The sequence below is a fragment of the Bos indicus x Bos taurus genome, chromosome 2 (genome assembly GCF_003369695.1).
Source record: "Bos indicus x Bos taurus breed Angus x Brahman F1 hybrid chromosome 2, Bos_hybrid_MaternalHap_v2.0, whole genome shotgun sequence".
Taxonomy (NCBI): Eukaryota; Metazoa; Chordata; class Mammalia; order Artiodactyla; family Bovidae; genus Bos; species Bos indicus x Bos taurus.
Window position 1 is genome coordinate 5,571,547 of NC_040077.1, and position 22,887 is coordinate 5,594,433.

Genomic DNA, 22,887 nt, shown 5'->3' on the forward strand with positions numbered 1-22,887 from the left:
GTCATTAGAACAGACTCAAATGCATTCCTTTTTATGGCTGAGTAATGTTCCATTGTGTATATGTACCACAACTTCTGTATCCATTTATCTGTCAGTGGGCATCTAGGTCGCTTCCATGTTCTAGCTATTGTAAATAGAGCTGGAGTGAACAATGGGATACCTGTGTCTTTTTCAATTTTTATTTCCTCAGGGTATATGCTTAGGAGTGGGATTGCTAGGTCATATGGGTGGTTTTATTCTTGTTTTTTAAGGAATCTCCATACCATCTTCCATAGTGGCTTGTACCAATTTACATTCAACAGTGCAAGAGTGTTCCCTTTTCTCCACATCCTCTCCAGCATTTATTGTTTGTGGACTTTTGGGCGATGGCCATTCTGACTGGTGTGAGGTGATATCTCATTGTAGTTTTGATTTGCATTTCTCTAGTAATGAGCGATGTTGAGCATCTTTTCATGTGTTTGCTAGCCATCTGTATGTCTTCTTTGAAGAAACGTCTATTTAAATATTTTCCCCACGTTTTGATTGGGTTGTTTTGTTTTTCTGGTATTGAGTTGTACGAGCTGCTTGTATATTTTGGAAATTAATCCTTTGTCAGTTGTTTCATTTGCTATTGTTTTCTCCCATTCTGAGGATTTTCTTTTCACCTTGCTTATAGTTTCCTTTGCTGTGCAAACGCTTTTAAGTTTAATCAGGCCCAACTTGTTTACTTTTGTTTTTATTTCCATTACTCTAGGAAGTAATGAGGATCTTGCTTTGATTTATGTCATCGAGCATTCTGCCTGTGTTTTCCTCTAAGAGTTTTATAGTTTCTGGTCTTACATTTAGGTCTTTAATCCATTTTGAGTTTATCTTTGTGTATGGTGTTAGGAAGTGTTCTAATTTCATTCTTTTACATGTAGCTGTCCAGTTTTCCCAGCACCATTTATTGAAGAGGCTGTCTTTGCCCCCACTGTATATATTCTTGCCTCCTTTGTCAAAAATAAGGTACCCATAGGTGCATGGGTTCATTTCTGGGTTTTCTACCTTGTTCTATTGGTCTATATTTCTGTTTTTATGCCAGTCCCATACTGTAGCTTTGTAATATAATCTGAAGTCAGGAAGGTTGATTCCTCCAGCTCCATTCTTCTTTCTCAAGGCTGCTTTGGCTATTTGGGGTCTTTTGTTTCCATATGAATTGTGAAATTTTTTGTTCTAGGTCTGTGAAAAATGTCATTGGTAATTTGATAGGGATCACATTGAATCTGTAGATTGCATTTGGTAGTGTAGTCATTTTCACAATATTGATTCTTCCTACCTAGGAACATGGAATAGCTCTTCATCTGTTTATGTTGTCTATGATTTCTTTCATCAGTGTCTTATAATTTTCTGTGTACAGTTCTTTTGTCTCCTTAGGTAAGTTTATTCCCAGATACTTCTTTTTGTTGCAGTGGTAAATGGGGTTGATTCCTTAATTGCTCTTTCTGATTTTTCATTGTTAGTATGTAGAATGCAAGTGATTTCTATGTATTGATTTTGTATGCTGCAACTTTGCTAAATTCACTGATTAGTAATTTTCTGATACTATTTTTAGGGTTTTCTATGTGCAGTATTGTGCCATCTGCAAACAGTGAGAGTTTTACTTCTTTTCTGATCTGGATTCCTTTTATTTATTTTTCTTCTCTGATTGCTATAGCTAGGACTTCCAGAACTATGTTGAATAACAGTGGTGAAAGTGGACACTCCTGATCTTAGGGGGAATGCTTTCAGTTTTTCACCATTGAGACTCATGTTTGCTGTAGGCTTATATATGGCCTTTATTCTGTTGAGGTAAGTTCCTTCTGTGCCCATTTTTTGAAGAGTTTTAATCATAAATGGGTACTGAATTTTGTCAAAGGTTTTTCCTGCATCTGTTGAGGTTATCATATGGTTTTAATCTATCAGTTTGTTAATATGGTGTATCACAATGATTGATTTGTGTTTATTGAAGAATCCTTGCATTGCTGGAATAATCCCAACTTGATCATGGTGTATTAGCTTTTTGATGTGTTGCTGAATTCTGTTTGCTAAAATTTTGTTGAGGATTTTTGCATCTATGTTCATCAGTGATATTGGCCTGTAGTTCTTTTTTTGTGTTGTCTTTGTCTGGTTTTGGTATCAGGGTAATGGTGGCCTTACAGAATGAATTTGAGAGTGTTCCTTTGTCTTTGATTTTTTTGAAATCTTTTTTGAGAAGGATAGGTATAAATTCCTCTTTATATGTTTGGTAGAATTCCCCAATGAAGCCATCTGGTCCTGGAGTTTGGTTTGCAGGGAGTTTTATTATTTCAGATTCTATCTTTTCTAGTGATCGATCTGTTCAAATTGCTTGTTTTTTCTTGACTCAGTCTTGGCAGGCTGTATGTTTCTAGAAATTTGTTTCTTCTAGGTTGCCCAGTTTGTTGGCATATAACATTACTTGTCATTTATCCCCCCATCCTCTTCAACTTATGTTTTGATTAATTTTATCCTTTAATATCTCTGATCACTTAATGTTTACAGTTCATGTTGGAACTTATTAGAATAAGTTCCAATGGAACTAATAATGGAATGCCTTATTAGACAGCTTACTGGGTATAGGTAAGCATGTAACATAGTACTAGAGTACTATATCTATAGTACTATAGATAGATAATACTAATCTGTGGTACTATAGATTATGCATGCATAATCCAGCGTGCAGTGGATTCAAATGTCACAAAATACTCAGAGCTGGAACTTGATTGGAGAAATGAGACAGCATTTGTGTCTGTCTGCCACACAAGAATGCTGGCAGTATTATGGAGTGCGTACTGTGTGTAAGGCATGTCATTTAGACATCAGAAGTAAGGCCGATGCTTGATGACCTTGACTTTACAGAGGAGGTCCCTGATGCCACACAGGTTACTTCCAGGTGTAAGTCCCCACTGGCAGCAGCGAGACGCACATCCACACGGTGGGGCTCCATGGCCAGCACTCTAGAGGTCCTTGGGTTGCCGTCAGAAAGTGGGGACCTCCCTGGAGCCACAGTGGGGTAAGTGGTCCTGCATTCACACCTGAAGGAGATGGGAGCTGAGTGAGAATAAGGTACTCACCTGGTCTGGCTCATATCTTCCCCCTCTGGACATCACCAAGTTTCTGGCTTACTGGTTTAAAGTCTTACTTTAAATCACAGTTTGTCCTTGCGTAAGGTAAGTCGCTTTGTGATTTGAGAGCCCACTTCCCCTTCCCCCTTTATTCTCTGTCTGTCCAGACACCAGCCTTTCTCCAGTCTGCCTGGTGATTTGGGATTCTTGAGCCAGGGGTTCACAGGACTGCTCTGGGGCTTCAGAAGTAGCTTTCTCCATTTCTCGCACCCAGGAACAGAAGAATTTCTGAAGAGAAAACCATCTTTTGCTTCCCTACATTCAGCTCTGTCACAACCTAAGAGTCGATGTGGAGTTAGGCAGTGATTCTAGGTTAGTCACTCACAGGAAGCCACACCCATTGTTACGGGGCGCTTGTTGTGTGCTGATAACCTTGTCATTTTGTCCTTAAAACCACATGAGGTGGTGTAACGTAATGCCTCTTCACAAAATAATGTTAATTTTAGGGTCCAGCCTTTCACAGTGAAGATGAGAAAACTAAGACCCAGAGATCTGCCAAAGGTGGTTTCTTCCTCTGTTTCTGCATGTCCAGCATAATAGCCAGGAGCCACATGTGGCTGTTTAAACAGCAAGAGAAATTGAATTCCTCGGATGTACTAGCCACATGGCAACCACTTAAGAACTGCTTGTGGCTTATGGCTGCCACACTAGAGGGCGCTCTTCTACAAGGCTGTCGCCTCAGGACATGGAGCAGTGGATGTGTCAGCTGGCCCTTCCTGACTCCATGGCATTGGTCTTCAGAATCCCCGCTGACCTCCAAGTTTTCTCTGCAGGTTGCCAAACCTTCCAAGTTACCCCCAGGGTGGCACTCACGACTAACAGCTGGAGTTTGAAGGTGCTGGACTTCCACGTATCTGGAATATCTAGGGATCCTAAATGGAGCTACAACCGTGCCCTGTGAGTACCAGGCACGTGAGGGGGGGATTCAGAATGACCAGGGCTTTTCTTCAGGCTCATTTTACCACAACAGAAGCAGGGAAGGCCTCCCCGCCTCCTGGGGTCAGGGAAAGTCCTGGGTGGACATTAGGTGGGTTTGAGTTTTGAATCCTGGCTTTGTGACCTGGGCCCCATAACATAAGCTGAGTTAGCTGCAGAATCCTCATACTTAACGTGGGGACAGTGATACGTATCACAGCGGGTGGTTGTAAGGCAGAAGAACAAGGTCATCAGCACACTGCAAGCACCCGGTAACAACGGGTGTGGCTTCCTGTGAGTAACTAACCTCCCAGAATCGCTGCCTAACTCCAGATCCACTGCAAGGAATACTGCTTAAATAATGGTCCCAGCGCCATGGCAGCCTCCACCCTGGCAGTTTTGGAGGAACTGCCATCAGAGGGAAGCACTTCAACAGCATTCTGCTTCCTGTGGCCCATGACAAGATGAATAAGCCAGTAAGGCTGTGATCTTCCTGTGAATTCCTTATACTTTTCATGAGGTTTTTTTGGTAGGTGGAGGTATGTGTGTTAGGGTCATCTGTTATCTACTGAAGGCTCTGAGCAATAGTTTACTAATTCGCAACTAACCTCTTCAGATACCACATGCGCTCAGCGCTTTGCCTGATTTACTTTTTCTACAATTAAGGGAAAAATATGAAACAGGTCATTAAGGCACTGATTGCCAGCCTGGGCTTTGTGACTTCCCTAGGTATTTCCAGGGGTTCTCAAAAGGGATTATAAAATTATCAAATCAAAATTTAATTTGCACTCTATTTTTTAATGGCACTTTAAGGACAGAAGTCACAAAGTCTACAAACCCATGAAGGTGTCTGTTCTGAAAGGTTGGAAATTACTGCATTGTTGAATCAGCTCTCACAGTAAATGTCTCATAATAAAGGTCTGTAGAATTTGATCTCATTCATTACAGAGCAAGGGACTTTTATTTGTTTGGTCACATCATTATCATTTAGGAAATATTTAAAAATGGTTAGGTTTATTTGAACATGTCAACTGTGCATTTCCAAAACAGCAGGCTTTTCAGAGGAATAAATCAGAACTGTAAACACAAGACACAGTAGAAGTTTTTTGACTTCCTACAGTCAGTTTCACAAATCCACATACTGTATATTCATAGGTGAGGTTCAGCCTGTCACCCGTCTCTCTATTTCTATAATTACATAAGCATAATAAATACATCTGATTTTTAAAGGTCACTTAAAATGAGTTATGATAATTTACAGTACAGTACATTTCAGTCAAGTGCAAAAATAACTATTTGCTTAATTCTGTTCCTTCCCATTATTTTATTTTTAGGCTGTGTGCTGTGGTGAAGCTAGATATCCAAGTGTAGAGTGCCTTCTCCCAGATGCTGTTGTGGGCAGAAGTGCGGTGTCGTGAGGAAGCCCTTACTTTACAGTTGGTCCTGCCTAGTTGGGGTCAGAGAGGAAGGTGAGTTTTTCATTTTTAACTCTGTTCTTTTCTTTCCTCTCGTCTGTGCTCATCCACAGTATCGTAGACACTGTGTAACTGACCTTCCTTCAGCTGAAGCCGTGTTCCCTTGTCCACAGCCCTCCCCCAAGGCTTCCTGTAACCTCAGCGTTCATTTTTAGCAGCATGCTCTACGCAGGAGTCACCTGGCCACTGTCCTGACTGTAGCTGCAGTATCCCAGTAGTGTGCTCATACCTGAACTGTCCAGTGTCTGACTGTGTCTTCATGGGAAAGAATGTACTGATATTTGTGTCTTAGGTCATTGGAAAGTGTACTTAACTTCTTATTTCTGTCTTTCCCGTTCCTGGCTTCCTGTCACCACCTTTTCCCCTCACCAAAAACAAAACAAAAACTGAGCCATTATGTAATTTTAAAAAATTGTATCCCTCCCCAGGCACTTAAATCTTATACTGTTATTTGTAAGTAGTACTGCTTAATTAAAAGAAACCTTTAGGAATTCATTGATTTTGTGTTTGTTTGTTTTATTCCATCAGCTAATTAGAGCCCAAATCACTAGAAAGCTGTAAATAGTGATAGAGGCTATTTACAGTATCAATATATTTAGTAAACCTTTGTCTATCAAGCCACAGCATACTGAGTTGGTTGGTTTATTTCAAATATTCCTTCCTCTGGTCTTAAAGCCCATTTAAAACAGAAGGCATTTTAAAGCTCAGCTTAGCTTGCAGTGGTCAGTAACAGCTTTTGCTGCTCCAAGAATTGACTATTTTCATTATATACCATACACATATAAAAATATATTTCCTAGAGATATCCCGAGTTTCTAACGAAACTTTTTCCTTTTTTTTTTTTTTCTTTCGTATTAAACAAAAACATAGATGCTACCAACTTTTATCTGGTTACTTTTAAAATAAGTCTTATAATTTTTAAATGGTTCTTTTTAAAAGAAACAAAATTATAGATGTATTCTGTTTCTTCCCCGTTTGCATTAAGAACCAAATAATCAGAATAAATAATCAGAAGAGGGAACTTACATCAGCATTCACCTTGAAACACTTTCTTCCCCTCCACCCATTCAGTGTAACTGCTGGCTCCAACTCTTACTGCCCTGGCAGAGAAGTCCTGTGGTCCTTAACCTACAAACCCAGAACCGAAAGCCCTCACTGACTCCGTTTTCCCCCGTGACTCCGGTGGGGCTGGGGGAGGTGGCCTGCTTCTGCCAATATGTACTGCAGCTCCTGTGTGTGTGAGTGTCTCCATGGTGATGAGTTCAGGTGTTTAGAAGCGTATGTGGCGCTATGCTCCTCAAGTGAGGCGTGTCCTGGGTTCAGGCGCCTCTCCCTCCGTCCTGGCAGAGGAGCCCAGCTCCATGCAGGGTGTGAGGTGAGCGGGACGCCTCAGTGTCCCCCAGCGGCAGGCGGAGCCTGGTGGTCCTCACTGTCCTCTGCGCGCGGGTCCACACTGGGGTGAGCAGGGCTGCTCTGCGTCTGAGATGCGGCTGCTGGAGGGGATGGCTGGCTTCTAGGTGGGTCAGGGGGAGCCTCACATGGTCCAAGCTGGGCTCCACCAGCTGCAGAAGTTTTCTGATTCTCACTGGTCCCCTGGAAGGTAAAGATAGGATATGCCCCATGGTCAGTGCTAGCAAACTTTTTATATGCTTTCAGGTAAGACAGAGGCAGCATGGGGAGAGCATCCTGAAGCAGCGACTTCAGGAAACAAGTAATTGAGGAATAAGGGTGGAACGGCTTACCTTTCATCTCCTTTCCTACGTGCAACTGCCAAAGCCGCATGAAAAACATAAACACTGTAAGCAGATGTACCTTGTGGATAAAGGATACATTACTACCAAAATGCCTGTTACTCTGAGGAAAACAGTCTACATCAGCAGATGCTTCCTGGGCCCCCACTGGCCATTGTGGCAAGTCGCTGGGTGAGCAGCATGGAATGGAAACTCATGCCGTTTGCTGAGGCCAGAGCATTCAAGGCTGGAAGGCACCTTGTCTAACAGGGAGTGAGGAAGGCGTTCTCGGCCTTGGAGATGGGACCAGGAAAAGAAAGGTCCTGAAATGAAGAATCCTGATGTGTATTTAACTAAACAAATAAGGTGGAACATCCATGTAAAAAAAAAAAAAAAAAAAAGTAAATGAGCCCCTATGTGACCAGCTGGTTTGAGGGAGTACCTATCACTCCAGAACATCACCTACACCATGTCTGTAAAATACCACATTCCTGGTTTCTGAAAATCAAAAAATATGTTTTTGTTTTTCTTTAATGGATTGCCCTCCAAACTAATACCCATCACTTCAAATAGCTAAGCACCAAAAAAAAAAGTTTTATTTCTGTAATTGATTCTAAAATGTGAAAGAAAAAATCGTATGATGACTTCTTTATAAGTTATACCAGCTAGTTTTAATTAATCTTAACATACCAGAAAAAAATGTTTCATGATACTTAAGCCTCATAGGCTTCTGTGAAAATGAGGATAAGTGTCCAAAGTATGAAAACACTGCCGTTTGGGCAGAAGACCTTATTTTTTTCTCCTGCTTCACCTCCTTCATACGGTCTTCCACCCTCTTATCGCCCCTCTTGACTTGTAAGCAGAGGATTTGCATGAGTTTATCTTGATAGACCAGTAAGATCATACATGGACTAGACGTTACCAGCAAAGAATCAGATTTGGTTTAAGCTATAGAAATACTATGTTAGTTTACAAAATTGTGATAAATTAATGTATTTCAAATTAAAGAAATTATCAAAGTACTCTTTAAGTCTTTCTCCTTTATTTTTTTTCCTCCTGTGTCCTCTGAAACTGCTCTAGATATAAAACTGAGGATTCATCCCATGAAAGAGAATGATTTGATTAAAAGAACACAGGGACGTTAAAGTCGTTACCTTGGCTAAACGAAGTCACACTTAATCATTTTCCAAAAGTATTAATATAGCTTCAGTGACAGTTACCTACAATGTTTTATCCATGCGATTCGACTCTACTCAGGAGAGACACAACTCTGGAGGATAAGAAAAACCACACTTTTTATCTTTGAGGTGAGCCCACCAGCAAATCCACACTCCACTCAGTTGGGTATCCTATAAGACGCCTACAGTGGCTCAGAGTACTAATTCATCAGATATTTATTGACATACTACTATATAAAAAGTCCCCACTAGAATTTTTAAATTGGAGATTAATATATATATAATCCACCAAGGCAAGAACCATATATCCACACAGTAACTAGTGTCCATCAACACAGACATTTTAAAGAAATATAGAAAATCAGAATGAACTTCTTTCAAGAAGTACTGTCTTCTCTGGAGGCCTTTCTGAACTGTGTAAGGCAGAGTTTTCCCTATGAGACCTTGTATACACCTCTGTAACACACTTGTCACGAAAGTACTGAAATTACCTGTCTGCATGTTTATTTCCCCCGTCAGACCTCCCAGAAGTTTCGCTGAACAAGCATCTGGAACAACCAGGCCCCTGTAAGGTGGGGCAGAGGACCTTTACCTGGAGAGGCTGTATCTCAGAAGCACGGCTGTCCCTCGTGAGCTGCATCAACTCTTTGATCTGGTAGAGTGCGTAGGCAAAGGTCACCCAGGGAGAGGAACTGACCCCCCAGGCTGGCTTGTTCACATCCTCCTGTTCTTCCTGGTGCTTGGTTTTCTTGGGGGGAAGTCTGGGCTCAGTGCGTGGCATAACATCTTCTGTCTGTTGCTGGACCAAGTCGATGGTTGCTATGGGAACAGGGCTAGAAGGAACAGGAATCCTTTCTGCCAACATCGTCTTGTCTGGAGAGAAAATCGTGTTTAAATCATTTGTCAATTTTCTGCATATTTAAACAGATGCATGTAAGTATATATAAACAGTAAAAAATAAACAGACAACCTTGATAAGCCCATTCTAGTGTGCTTGGGAATGTCAGCAAGTTGCAGTGCAGCAAGGGAGGCTTCTCTACCTGGTGGAGATTACTGAGCAAATGAATGTGATGTCTGCCTTCCAGGTCTTACAGAGCCTAACAGACATGAACATATTTTTGAAACGTATTGTTAATGTATCAGTATATCATATTTGTGGGGCATAGGTTATAGCTTCAGCCCACTTAAAGTAACTGAAATTGTAAAGATAAGCATCAAAATGGGAAAATCACATGACAGATGCTTTTATCAGACTTCTACTGAAGACATGGACCAAGCTATGTAAGAGATATGACGTGGTTAGGATTATGGTAGAACAAGACTGAGAAAAGTCAGCATTGGTCTTTCTGACTGAGTAACTTGTTGGCATTAAAATTTGTCTCTGGGGTTTCTGTAACAAGTTAGTTTTTCTCTTAATAGAAGCACTTTGAGTACTTGAGGCAAATGCTCCTCAAAGGACAAGACACCATAGAAGATGAGCCTGTTTCAGGACTCAGGAGCTGAGAAAGAATATTTGTTTTAATGGTTGGCCTTCTTCATTCAAAAACAAATTAAAAAGTTCACCGCCCAAATAAGTTGAAAACTTGTTTTCATCCACATATTATATTGGATATAACCTTAGTGTATAGTAATTTTAATGAAGTCCATATCTAATCTGCCTGCAATGCAGGAGACCTTGGTTCAATCCCTGGGTTGGGAAGATCCCCTGGAGAAGGGAATGGCAACCCACTCTAGGACTCTTGCCTGGAGAATCCCATGGTACCAAGGAGCCTGGTGGGCCACAGTCCATGGGGTCACAAAGAGTCGGACACGACTAAGCAGCTACCATTTTCACTCTCATGCCTAATTAAGGGAAGACTTCAAATTAACGTTTAGGCTTTTTTTTTTTTTTCAGATGAAGTTAAGGCACAGAGATGAATACCACTTCCTGTCCCTAATAGTAAAATGACTGTACAGTCCTTTATGTATTTAAAATTTAAATCTCTTTAGAATACCAGAGAAATTTAAAACCAATACTTTCCCTAGTACCTTGTACCATAAGACAAAACAAAAGGAAGAAAACCCCATTTTATTTAAACAACCAGTATTCTTTTCAACACAGCAAGTGGCATCTCTCCAGCCGTGGTGCACACGAGCTCAGAGCCATGCAGGTCTGTGGCACATTGTTACCACCTCTGGGTTTCTCAGGGGTATGTGCAGAACTCCCCTTGGCTTCAGCCTTTAGAACCATTAAGGATCAATGAACATGTCTACCTTCTTCCTCATCTGGTACTGCCAGCCACTGGATCAGGGCAAAGAGCAGGAGGATCACCAGGCAGGCCATGCCAATTCCTCGGAAGGTTGCAGCAGCCCCTGTGAAAACAAGTGGTGCTCTAGAGAGTAGTTCCTGGAAAGGCAGGTAGCCCTCACCCAGGCCTGTAGATGTTCTAAAGCTGACAAAGGCAGCAGAGCAGAGAATGGCAAGTGGCCGTTAGCTTCATACCGAAGGAAAAACAAGTCTGGGTAGTTGTCAAGAGACCCAAGAGCTGGTATTGCATATCTGTCATTGATCAGACTGCATTTATAAAATAAAGGGACTGTCTCTGAGTGCCTTTTTAAAATGCAGTGGGCTCTCTTCTTCATAAAGGCCATCTACCTGTTATAAACAGTCCTATTAATCTGTAGTTAAAACAGCCAAGCTCAATAGGTGCTATAAATTCAGACATCTCTGAGCCCACCTTCTATAGATGACTGAGTAGTCCAAGATCCTGGAGCAGAATAATCCCACCTCCACCTCGGCCCCTGTATTTCCGGTAAGGGGGAGCTGATGGAGCAGACAGACTGTTACCACAGGCGCAGGGAGGTCACCAAAGCCAGATGGAGAAACAGTGATGATTATCTTTTCTCCAGCGTTTTCATCAACAGGTTTAGGGCACCTCACACCAAAATCACGCGGGCTTGTTCCTTTGTTTGGCTCCTCTGAGGTACCTGGGTTGCACTGCGGTTAACTGTCTGTCTGCTCTAATCCTCTTAACTACTGAAGCACACTGCACTGCAAATCTGACTACTGTGAAAGCTAGAAAAAGAATATGAAAACGAGAGTCTAGCTTCTGGCGATCTTCAGTAATAACCTGAGCGTTTATGGAGGTGTTGCTGAAAATTTTTAAGGTTTCATCAAAGAAGAAAGGGAAAGAAAGCAAGCCATCCTTACCAAAAAAGTTGACTAACACGCCTCCAATCATGGCACCACAGCCTCTCCCCAAACCCAGATGCAGGCCTTGCAGGATGCCCTGAGCAGACGTCCTCAGCTCAGGGGGAACCGCGGCACTGAGATAAGAAATGCAGGCCGCCCAGATGGCCGCGTGTGTCACTCCTGGGGAGAGAGGGGAGCAGGCGGGATGGCTGATCAGCACTCCTCAGGCTACTCTTTTTTGGAATGTGAGTTACTAATGAGGTACATACACGTGTACACATACACACATATATACACATCTAACAAAGATGTATACTTTTTGTGGTAAAATACACGTAACAAAATTCGTCATTTAACCATTTTTAAGTGTATGGTTCGGCGGCTTTAACTACAATTCCAGTTTTGTGCACCCATCACTGCCATCCATCTCCAGAATTTATTTTCAGCACAAACTGAAATTCTGCACCTGTTAAACAACACCATCTCCAGGCCTTGAGAACCACCGTTTATTCTCTATGTGAGTATGACTGCTTGGGTACCTCATACAAGTGGGCTCATACAGGCTTGGTTCTTTGGTGTCTAGCTTCTTTCACTTAGCATAAAGCCTTCAGAGTTCGTCCATGTTACATGTGCCAGAATTTCCTTCCTTTTTATGGCTTATGGATATGTAGCCTTGCAACACTGTTTATCCATTGATCTCTTGAGGGATATTTGGGTTGTTTCCACCTTTTGGCTGTTGCGAATGCTGCTGCTGTGAACACTGAAGTGCAAGTGTCTGAGTCCCTGTGTCAGTTCTTTGGGGGTATATACCTTAAAGTGGAATTACTGGGTTACATGGTAATATATTTAACACTTTGAGGGTCTGTTTTCCACAGTAGCTGCACCCTTTCACATTCCCAGAAATGCCCACTAGAAATTCCCACTCAAGAATTTCAGTTTTTCCATATCTTACCAGATGTTATCTTCTGTGTCTTTATAATAACGATACTAATGGTTATTAGGGCTTCCCAGGTGGCACTAGTGGTAAAGAACCCGCCTACCAATGCAGGAGACATGAAGAGATGCAGGTTCGATCCCTAGGTCGGGAAAAGCCCCTGGAGGCGGGCACGGCAACCCACTCCAGTATTCTTGCCCGGGGAATCCCCATGGACAGAGAAGCCTAGCAAGCTATAGTGCACGCGGTTGCGTACTGTCAGACATAACTGAAGCGACTTAGCACAATGGGTATGAAGTGGTATCGCACCGTGGTTTTGATTTGCATTCCCTAATAGCTACTGATACTGAATGTTTTTCATTTATTAGCCATCTATAAATCTTCTTGGAGAAAATCTATGCAAGTCTTTGCTCATTTTCAAATTGGGTTGTTTGGGTTTCTTTGCTGTTGTAGTCGTTTTTAAATATATTTTGGATATTAAAACCTTTTATTGGGTACCTATTTTGACATTAAGAACAGATACATAGATCAATGGAACAGAATAGACCTCAGAAATAAACCCATGCACATACAGTCGATTAGTCTACAACAAAGGAGGTAAGAATATACAGTGGAGAAAAGGCAGCGTCTTTACCGTGTGGTGTTGGAAAACATGAACAGCTACATGTAAATCAATGAAATTAGGACACTCCCACATACCATATACAAAAGAAACTCAAAATGGTTTGAAGACCTAAATGTAAGACATGGCACCATAAAATTCCTAGAGGAGAACATAGGCAAAACATTCTCTGACATAAATTGTAGAAATATTTTCTTAGATCAGTCTCCCAAAGCAATAAAGAAATAAAAGCAATAATAAACAAATGGGACTTGATCAAACTTAAAAAGATTTTGCACAGAAATCATCAACAAAATAAAAAGACAACCTAAGGAATGGAAGAAAATACTTGCAAGTGATGTGGCCAACGAGGAGTTACTATCCAGAATCTCCAAACAGCTCATAAAACTCAATATTGTAAAAACAAAGAATGGGCAGAAATCCTAAACAGACATTTTTCCAAAGAAGACATACAAATGGCCAACATACACATGAAAAGATGCTCATCATTGCTCATCATTAGAGAAATGCAAGTCAAAACCACAGTAAGGTATCACCTCACACTATTCAAAATGATCATCATTTAAAAAGTCTGAAAATGCTGGAGAGGGTGTTGAGAAAAGAGAGCTCTCCTACTCTTTGGGGGGAATGTAAACTTGTGCAGCCACTATGGTAAAAGAGGTTTGGAGGTTCCTTAAAATGCTAAAATAGAGCTAGCATGTGACCCAGTAATCCAACTCCTGGATAATTATCTGGAAAAGGCAAAAATTCTAATTTGAAAAGATATGTGTACCCTAATGTTCACAGCAGCACCATTTACAATAGCAAGACAGAGAAGCAACCAAATGCCCGTCAGTGCATGACTGGCTCAAAAGATGTGGCACACAGATGCACAGTGGGATATAACTCAGCCAAAAAAATGAAACATTCCCATTGACAGCAACAGGCATGGGCCTAGAAGTGTTATAACGAAGTCAGGCAGATAAAGACAGTTACTATATGATATCACTTATATGTGGGATGTAAAAAATAATACAGATGAATCCATATACAAACCAGAAACAGGCTCACAGCCACAGAAAACAAACATATAGTTATCAAAGGGGAGAGGGAAGAGGGGGTACAAATTAGGAATATGAAATTAACAGATAAAACTACTATACAAAAAGCAGATAAGCAATAAGGATTTATGGTATAACAGGAAATTCAGTATCTTGTAATAACTTGTAATGAAATATAATCTAAAAAAATCACTTTGCTGTACATCTGAAAATAATGAAGTAAATCAAGTACGATTTTTAAAAATTATTTCCAATTTTTCCAGTATATTAGCACTATGATTAACATTTTCAGAGAGATAGCTTTTATGTATCTTATTTACATTGGCTATAATTCTACAAGTGGGGTTAATGACTCGAAGGATATAATAATTTTTTTCTTTTTTGCCTTTTAATATATAGTTCCAGTTTGTTTTCCAAAAGACTGCAGGGATTATTTACAATGCCTCATCACCAGTTTCATTATATCTTCACCATTGGTTGGCAGGGAGAGGAGGATAAAGATAACAGGTTGGGAAAAAATTGATCATTAAGGTACAGCATCTACACACTAAATGAATTTAAGTCTTTATTAGAACACAGCTTTACATGGAACAGGAAGATACCATCACAGCAGGTTTATAAACAGCCGCAAAGGATTAAGAAGTCATCTGGTACTGCTTACATTAAGATATGGGCTTGCTCCTGAAAACTAATCTCACTTGGAGATAACATCATCAGAAAGTTTTAACCCATGTTTTGGAAAATTAAACTGAAAGAGTAATATTCATTTAAGATTTAATCTGACAATCTGCTTCTGGCCAAACTGGAATAACAGGTACTGGATTTACTTCCTTCTTGAAACAACCAAAAACTGGACAAAATATATGAAACAATAGTTCCTAAGACACTGGACGTCAGCAATAAGGGCAGTGATCTCTGAGAGACGGGAAACAGCGAGGGGCCCAGTGCACTGGGCCAGAGTCCGACAGCCGCAAGGCACAGAGCGGGCCAGCAAACTGAGGAGATGGGGCACAGTCTGGGAAGACGGGGCAGCCGGGACTCCCGGTCAGAGAGCCAGAGAGAGCGCGCCACAGGAACTCCAGAGGCCCGCAGATGGCTTCCCTCAAGTGTCCAGCAGAGTGCTGCTTAACAGGTGCATGTGTTAGAAACCGTCCAAAGCCAGGTAAAGAAATGCCCAAGACAATACAAAAAACACTCCTCAGAGCCCATCCAGGGCCGGGAATAGTACCCGTTTCTACCAGCCAAACTGGAAAAACTCGTGATTCCTGGGACTGCTCGATTCAGAAGGGTCTTGTTTTAGGACAACCAACAGGGACCTTCTGTACAGCACAGGGAGCTCTGCTTACTGTTCCACGGCAGCGAGGATGGGAGGGGAGTTCGGGGAGAACGGGTACATGTATGTATGTGGCTGAGTACCTTTGCTGTCCGCCTGAAACTCTCACAATTGCTGTGAATCAGCTACACTCTAATGCAAAATAAGGTTTTTAAAAGACACTGAGGATAAAAACAAACAAAAGGTCGTGTGTTAGTATTACGAAAGAGCCCTAGTTTAAACAACGTTCTGGTCCCATCTAAGTAATGTTTAAAAGCAAGACTCAAGAGGGTCATACTCTTTCTAAGTTTAGGTATGTTCCAGAACAAAGCTCAAGAATATTTGTAGGAAAGCAAAAATATTCAGCACCTAAGGTAAAATTCACAGTGTTGAGCATGTAATCAAATACATTGCTATTCAGTTGCTAAGTTGTGTAGGCCTCTGACACCCCATGGACTGCGGCACACCAAGCTCCTCTGTCCTCCACTATCTCCCAGAGTTTGCTCATATTCACGTCCATTGAGTCGATAATGCCGTCTAACCGTTTCATCCTTTGTTGTCGCCTTCTCCTTTTGCCTTCAGTCCTTCACAGCATCAGGGTATTTTCCAATGAGTCAGCTCGTTGCATCAAGTGGCCAAAGTACTGGAGTTTCAGCTTCAGCATCAGACCTTCCAATGAACAGCCAGGACTGATCTCCTTTAGGATGGACTGGTTGGCTGTCCGAGGGACTCTCAAGTCTTCTCCAACACCACAGTTCAAAAGCAACAATTCTTCGGCGCTCAGCTTTCTTCACAGTCCAACTCTCACATCCATACACAACCACTGGAAAAACCATAGCTTTGACTAGACTCTCAAGAGTCTTCTCCAGCACAATTTGAAAGGATCAATTCTTTGGTGCTCAGCCTTCTTTATGGTCCAACTCGCATCTGTACATGACTACTGGAAAAACCAAAGCTGTGACTATATGGACCTTTGTCGGCAAAGTGATGTCTCTGCTTTTTAATACACTGTCTGGGTTTGTCATAGCTTTCCTTCCAAGGAGCAGCGTCTTTTAATTTCATGGCTGCAGTCACCATCTGCAGTGATTTTGGAGACCAAAAAAAATAAAGTCTTTACTGCTTTCACTTTTTCCCCTTCTATTTGCCATGAAGTGATGGGACCAGATACCATGATCTTAGTTTTTGAATATTCAATTATAGGCTAGCTTTTTCACTCTCCTCTTTCACCTTTATTATGAAGCTCTTTAGTTTCTCTTCACTTTCTGCCATTATAGTGATATCATCTGCATATCTGAGGCTTTTGATATTTCTCCCAGCAATCGATTCCAGCTTGTGATTCATCCAGCCCAGAATTTCACATGTTGTACAATTCATATAAGTTAAATTAACAGGGTGACAATAGATAGCCTTGTCATACCGCTTTCACAGTGTTGAACCAGTGAGTTGTTCCATGTCTGGTTCTGTTAGGTTGGTGCAAAAGTAACTGCAGTTCTGCTCTGTAGAACTTTACCATTTGATATTAGAATACATTCTTAAATATATGTGGTTATGTTATACATCATTTTAATGGGTGTTTCTCGCTTCATTTTTTTGCTAATGACATTATTTGCTGTTTATACTTAGGGAAATGATGTTAGACAAAAAGCAGATTTTATCAGTTTCTTGATTCAAGTTCAAAATGAGTCATAAAACAGCAGAGACACTCACATCACCAATGCATTTGGCTCAGAAACTAACGAATATACAGTGCCGTGGCAGTTCAAGTTTTACAAAGGAGACAAAAGCCTCAAAAGATGAGGAGTGCAATGGCCTGCCATAGGCAGCTGACAACAACCAAGAACCGTCATCGAAGTTGTGAAAGAACTCAACGTTGACCATTCTGTGGTCATTTAGTATTGAAGCAAATTGGAAAGGTGAAAAAGCTCCATAAGTGGTTGCCTCATGAGCTGACCAAAAATTTTAAAAAATCGTTCTGAAGTGTCATCTCAAAGTCTGCAAAATAGCAAGCCGTTTCTCCATCAGATTGTGACAAAAAGTGGATTTTATATGACAGCTGGTGATGGCCATCTCAAGGGTTGACCGAGAAGCTCCAAAGCACTTCCCAAAGCCCCAGACTTGCACCAAAAAGATCATGGTCACTGGTGGTCTGCTGCCAGTCTGATCCACTACAGCTTTCTGAATCCTGGTGAAACCATTACCTTTGAGAAGTATGCTCAGCAAATTGATGAGATGCAGTAAAAACTGCAATGACTGCAGTTGGCATTGGTCAACAGAAGGGGCCCAGTTCTTCCCCGTGACAACGCCCGACAGCATGCCGCATAATCAACGGTTCACGAGTTGAACAAATTGGGCTCTGAAGTTTTGCCTCAGTAGCCAGATTCACCTGACCTTGCATCAACTGACTACCCTTTCTTCAAGCATCTCGACAACTTTTTGCAGGTAAAAGCCTTCCACAACCAGCAGGAAGCAGAAAATGCTTTCCAAGAGTTAACTGAATCCTGAAGAGAGGGTTTTTATGCTACAGGAATAAACAGATTTATTTCTCATTGGCAAAAATGTGTTGACTGTAATCATTATTATTTTTATTAATAAAGATGTTTTAAGCCTAGTTAAAACGATTTCAAGTTCACGGTCCGAAACTGCAATTACATTGCACCAATCTAATAAATGTTACTTCTTGACCACATACAGGTTTCTCAGGAGACATGTAAGGTGGTCTGGTATTCCCATCTCTAAGAATTTTCCACAGTTTGTTGTGACCCACACAGTCAAAAGCTTTAGCGTAGTCAATGAAGCAGATTTTTTTCTGGAATTCACTTGCTTTTTTTACTATCCAATGGACATTGGCAATTTGATCTCTGGTTCCTCTGCCTTTTCTAAACCCAGCTTGTACATCTGGAAGTTCTTGGCTCACATACTGCTGAAGCCTAGCTTGAAAGATTTTGAGCATTGCTAGCAGAGCCTGGTGGGCTGCCATCTATGGGGTCGCACAGAGTCGGACACGACTGAAGCGACTTAGCAGCAGCAGCAGCAGGTGAAATGAGAGCAACTGCATGGTAGTTGAAACATTCTTTGGCATTGCCCTTCTTGGGGATTGGAATGAAAACTGACCATTTCCAGTCCTGTGGCCACTACTGAGTTTTCCACATTTACTGGCATATTGAGTGCAGCACTTTAATGGCATCATCTTTTTAGGATTTTAGATAGCTCAGCTGGAATTCTGTTACCTCCACTAGCATTGTTCATAGTAATACTTCTTAAGGCCCACTTGACTTCACACTCCAGGATGTCTGGCTCTAGGTGAGTGACCTCATCACCATGGTTATCCGGGTCATTAGGACCTTTTCTATATAGTTCTGTGTATCTTGTCACCTCTTCTTTATCTCTTATGCTTCTATTAGGTCCTTACCATTTCTGTCCTTTATCATGCCCATTCTTGCATGAAATGTTCCCTTGGTATTTCCTGAAGAGATCGCTAGTCCTTCCCATTCTACTGTTTTCCTCAATTTCTTTGCATTGTTGATTTAAGAAGGCCTTCTTATCTCCCCTTGCTATTCTCTGGAAGTCTGTATTCAGTTGGATACACTACTCTTTCTCCTTTGCCTTTGCCTTCTCTTCTTTCGTCAGCTTTTTGTAAAGCCTCCTCAGATAACCACTTTGCTTTTTTGCGTTTCTTTTTCTGTGGGATGGTTTTGGTCACTGCTTCCTGTACAATGTTATGAACCTCCATCCATAGTTCTTCAGGCACTCTGAATATCAGATCTAATCCCTTGAATCTACTTGCACTTCCACTGTATAATCATAAGGGATTTGATTTCGGTCGTACCTGAATGGCCTAGTGGTTTTCCATACTTTCCTCAATTTAAGTCTGAAGTCTGCAATAAGGTGCTCATGATCTGAGCTGGTCAGGTTCAGGTTTTGTTTTTGCTGACTACAGTACAGAGGCTCTCCATCTTCAGCTGCAGAGAATAGAATCCATCTGATTTTGGTACTGACCATCTGGTGATGTCCATGTACAGAGGCATCTCTTGGGTTGTTGGGAAAGGGTGTTTGCTAAGACCACCATGTTCTTTTGACAAAACTCTGTTAGCCTTTGCCCTGATTCATTTTGTACTCCAACACCAAACCTGCTTGTTATTCCTGGTAACTCTTGACTTTCTACTTTTACACTCCAGTCCCCTATGATGAAAATGACCTCTTTTTTGGGTGTCAGTTCTAGAAGATGTTGTAGGTCTTCATCAGTTCTGTAGCTCAGTCATGTCCGACTCTTTGAGACCCCATGGACTACAGCACAGCAGGCTTCCCTGTCCATCACCAACTCCTGGAGCTTGCTCAAACTTATGTCCATCAAGTCGGTGACACAATCCAACCATCTCATCTTCTGTCGTCCCCTTCTCCTCCCGCCTTCAATCTTTCCCACCATCAGGATCTTTTGCAATGAATCAGTTCTTCACATCAGGTGGCCAAAGTATTGGAGTTTCAGCTTCAACATCAGTCCTTCCAATGAATATTCAGGACCGATTTCCTTTAGGATGGACTGGTTGGATGTCCTTGCAGTCTAAGGGACTCTCAGGAGTCTTCTCCAACACCACAGTTCAAGTATCATTTCTTCAGTGCTCAGCATTCTTTATAGTCCAACTCTCACATCCATACATAACTACTGGAAAAAACATAGGTTTGACTAGACGGACCTTTGTTGGCAAAGTAATGTCTCTGCTTTTTAATTATGCTGTCTAGGTTGGTCACAGCCTTTCTTCTAAGTAGCAAGCATCTTTTAATTTCATGGCTGCAGTCACCTTCTGCAGTGATTTTGGAGCCCAAGAAAATAAAGTCTGTCACTATTTCCATTGTTTCCCCATCTGTTTGCCATGAAGTGATGGGACCAGATGCCATGATCTTAGTTTTTGTAGGTCTTCATCAGTTCAGTTGCTCAGTCATGTCTGATTCTGTGCGACCCCATGGATGGACTGCAGCACTCCCGGCTGTTCTTCACCATTTCCCATAGTTTGCTCAAACTCATGTCCATCTAGTCACTGATGCCATCCAACCATCTCATCCTCTGTCATCCTCTTCTTCTTTGAATGTTGAGTTTTAAGCCAACTTTTTCATTTTCCTCTTTCACTTTCATCAAGAGGTTCTTTAGTTCTTCTTCACTTTCTGCCATAAGGATGGTGTCATCTGCATATCTGAGGTTATTGATATTTCTCCCAGCAATCTTGATTGTAGCTTATGCTTCATCCAACTTGGCATTTTGCATGATGTACTCTGCATATAAACTAAATAAACAGGGTGATAATATACAGCCTTGATGTACTCCTTTCCCAATTTGGAACCAGTTCCATGTCCAGTTCTGTTGTTCCATGTCCAGTTTTAAGTTGCTTCTTGAGCTGCATACAGGTTTCTCAGGAGGCAGGTAAGGTAGTCTTATATTCCCATCTCTTGAAGAATTTTCCACATTATGTTGTGATCCACACAGTCAAAGGCTTTGGCATAGTCAATAAAGCAGAAATAGATGTTTATATGGAACTCTCTTGTTTTTTTGATGATCCATTTTCAATGTTGGCAATTTGATTTCTGGTTCCTCTGTCTTTTCTAAATCTAACTTGAACATCTGGAAGTTCACAGTTCATGTACTATTGAAGTCTGGCTTGGAGAATTTTGAGCATTACTTTGCTAGCATGTGAGATGAGTGCAGTTGTATGGTAGTTTGAATGTTCTATGGCATTGTCTTTCTTTGAGATTGGAATGAAAACTGACCTTTTTCAGTCCTGTGGCCACTGCAGAGTTTTCCAAATTTGCTGGCATATTGAGTGCAGCACTTTCACAGCATCATCTTTCAGGATTTGAAATAGCTCAACTGGAATTCCATCACCTCCACTAGCTTTGTTCGTAGTGATGCTTCCTAAGGCCCACTTGACTTCACATTCCAGGGTGTCTGGCTCTAGGTGAGTGATCACACCATCGTGGTTATCTGGGTCATGAAGATCTTTTTTGTACAGTTCTGTGTATTCTTGCTACCTCTTAATATCTTCTGCTTCTGTAAGGTCCATACCATTTCTGTCCTTTACTCTGCCTATCTTTGCATGAAATGTTCCCTTGGTATCTCTAATTTTCTTGAAGAGATCTCAGGTCTTTCTCATTCTACTGTTTTCCTCTATTTCTTTGCACTGATCACGGAGGAAGGCTTTCTTATCTCTCCTTGCTATTCTTTGGAACTCTGCATTCAGATGGGTTTATCTTTCCTTTTCTTCTTTGCCTTTAGCTTCTCTTCTTTTCTCAGCTATTTGTAAGGCCTCCTCAGACAACCATTTTGCCTTTCTGAATTTCTTTTTCTTGGGGATGGTCTTGATCACTGCCTCCTGTACAATGTCACGAACCTCTATCCATAGTTCTTCAGGCAACCTATCAGATCTAAAGCCTTGGGTCTATTTGTCACTTCTACTTTGTAATCGTAAGCTCTAGACAGTCAGCAAAAACAAGGCCTGGAGTTGACTGTGCCTCAGTTCATGAACTCCTTATTGCAAAATTAAGAGTTAAATTGAAGAAAGTAGGGAAAAACCTCTAGACCATTCAGGTATGACCTAAATGAAATCCTTTATGATTATACAGTAGGTCTCTATAGAACTGGTCAACTTTAGCTTCTTCAGCATCAGCGGTTGACCATAATAGAATAAACATTATTTTCACTGGGTACATTAGATTATATGCCTTGAGAAATACCACAATAATTTTTCTTATGTATGTTTCAGTAATCATTTAAAGTAGGTTGTTTTTTAACTAGAAAGATGAGCTAGATGATTAGAGGCATACTTAATTAATTTCAACAGAATTCAAATGAAATATTTGCTTTATCGGGCTTAACAACTACAGTACCTTAGATAATGCCAGCCTTCTCCAAATTGAACAATGCCTGGATAGAATCTTGATTATAAATGTTGACAGTAGTATACAATTTAAATATTATAATATATATATATATCTATTTAAACAATAATTTTTAAAGATGCTGCTAACGCTAACTTTTCAGATATGACTGTTTTTTCATTAGCACTTAGGGAAAAACCTCAAAACTATTCCAATAAATAAAATGAAATTCATTCAAAATCAATTCTAATTAATAACCAGCATAGATTTTGGAAGTCATTTCTTAAAGATGAATCATCAAAGACCTGAAACCACATGAGATGGTTTTAAATTAATTTTAATGGTGATGCCAACTCGATTGTTATGTCTGTGTTTCAGCAATCAATTACAGGATTTACAAGGAGACACAGATGGGTCTACGTATTTATATGATGCTCAGTGTGTCTGACTCTTTGCAACCTCAAAGACTAGCCGGCCAAGCTCCTCTGTCCATGGGGATTCTCCT

The 22,887-nt window shown here is 41.0% G+C and overlaps 2 protein-coding genes across 9 annotated transcripts in view; one reads left to right on the forward strand and one right to left on the reverse strand.

Moving 5' to 3' along the window:
- The window catches only part of NEMP2 (nuclear envelope integral membrane protein 2), a 35,589-nt gene extending 27,307 nt beyond the window's left edge, over positions 1–8,282 (forward strand). The window contains exons 10-12 of one of the 6 annotated variants that reach the window (XM_027555323.1): positions 2,898–4,037; positions 5,390–5,524; positions 7,187–8,282. The gene's annotated coding sequence lies outside the window, so the exon portion shown is untranslated. Of the gene's footprint in view, positions 1–2,897; positions 4,038–5,389; positions 6,026–7,186 lie in introns of those variants that run through there. The other 5 variants (XM_027555332.1, XM_027555295.1, XM_027555313.1 and 2 more) reach the window with 5 other exon arrangements.
- MFSD6 (major facilitator superfamily domain containing 6) overlaps positions 4,991–22,887 on the reverse strand; it is an 89,243-nt gene continuing 71,346 nt past the window's right edge. For 2 of the 3 annotated variants that reach the window (XM_027555271.1, XM_027555263.1), the window contains 4 exons: positions 11,629–11,790; positions 10,692–10,790; positions 9,031–9,311; positions 4,991–7,123 (listed from right to left, as the gene is read on the reverse strand). In XM_027555271.1, the coding sequence (XP_027411072.1) occupies positions 6,920–7,123; positions 9,031–9,311; positions 10,692–10,790; positions 11,629–11,790 (746 nt within the window). In that variant the 3' untranslated portion in view covers positions 4,991–6,919. Of the gene's footprint in view, positions 7,124–7,272; positions 7,298–9,030; positions 9,312–10,691; positions 10,791–11,628; positions 11,791–22,887 lie in introns of all 3 variants that reach the window. The other variant, XM_027555279.1, reaches the window with a different exon arrangement.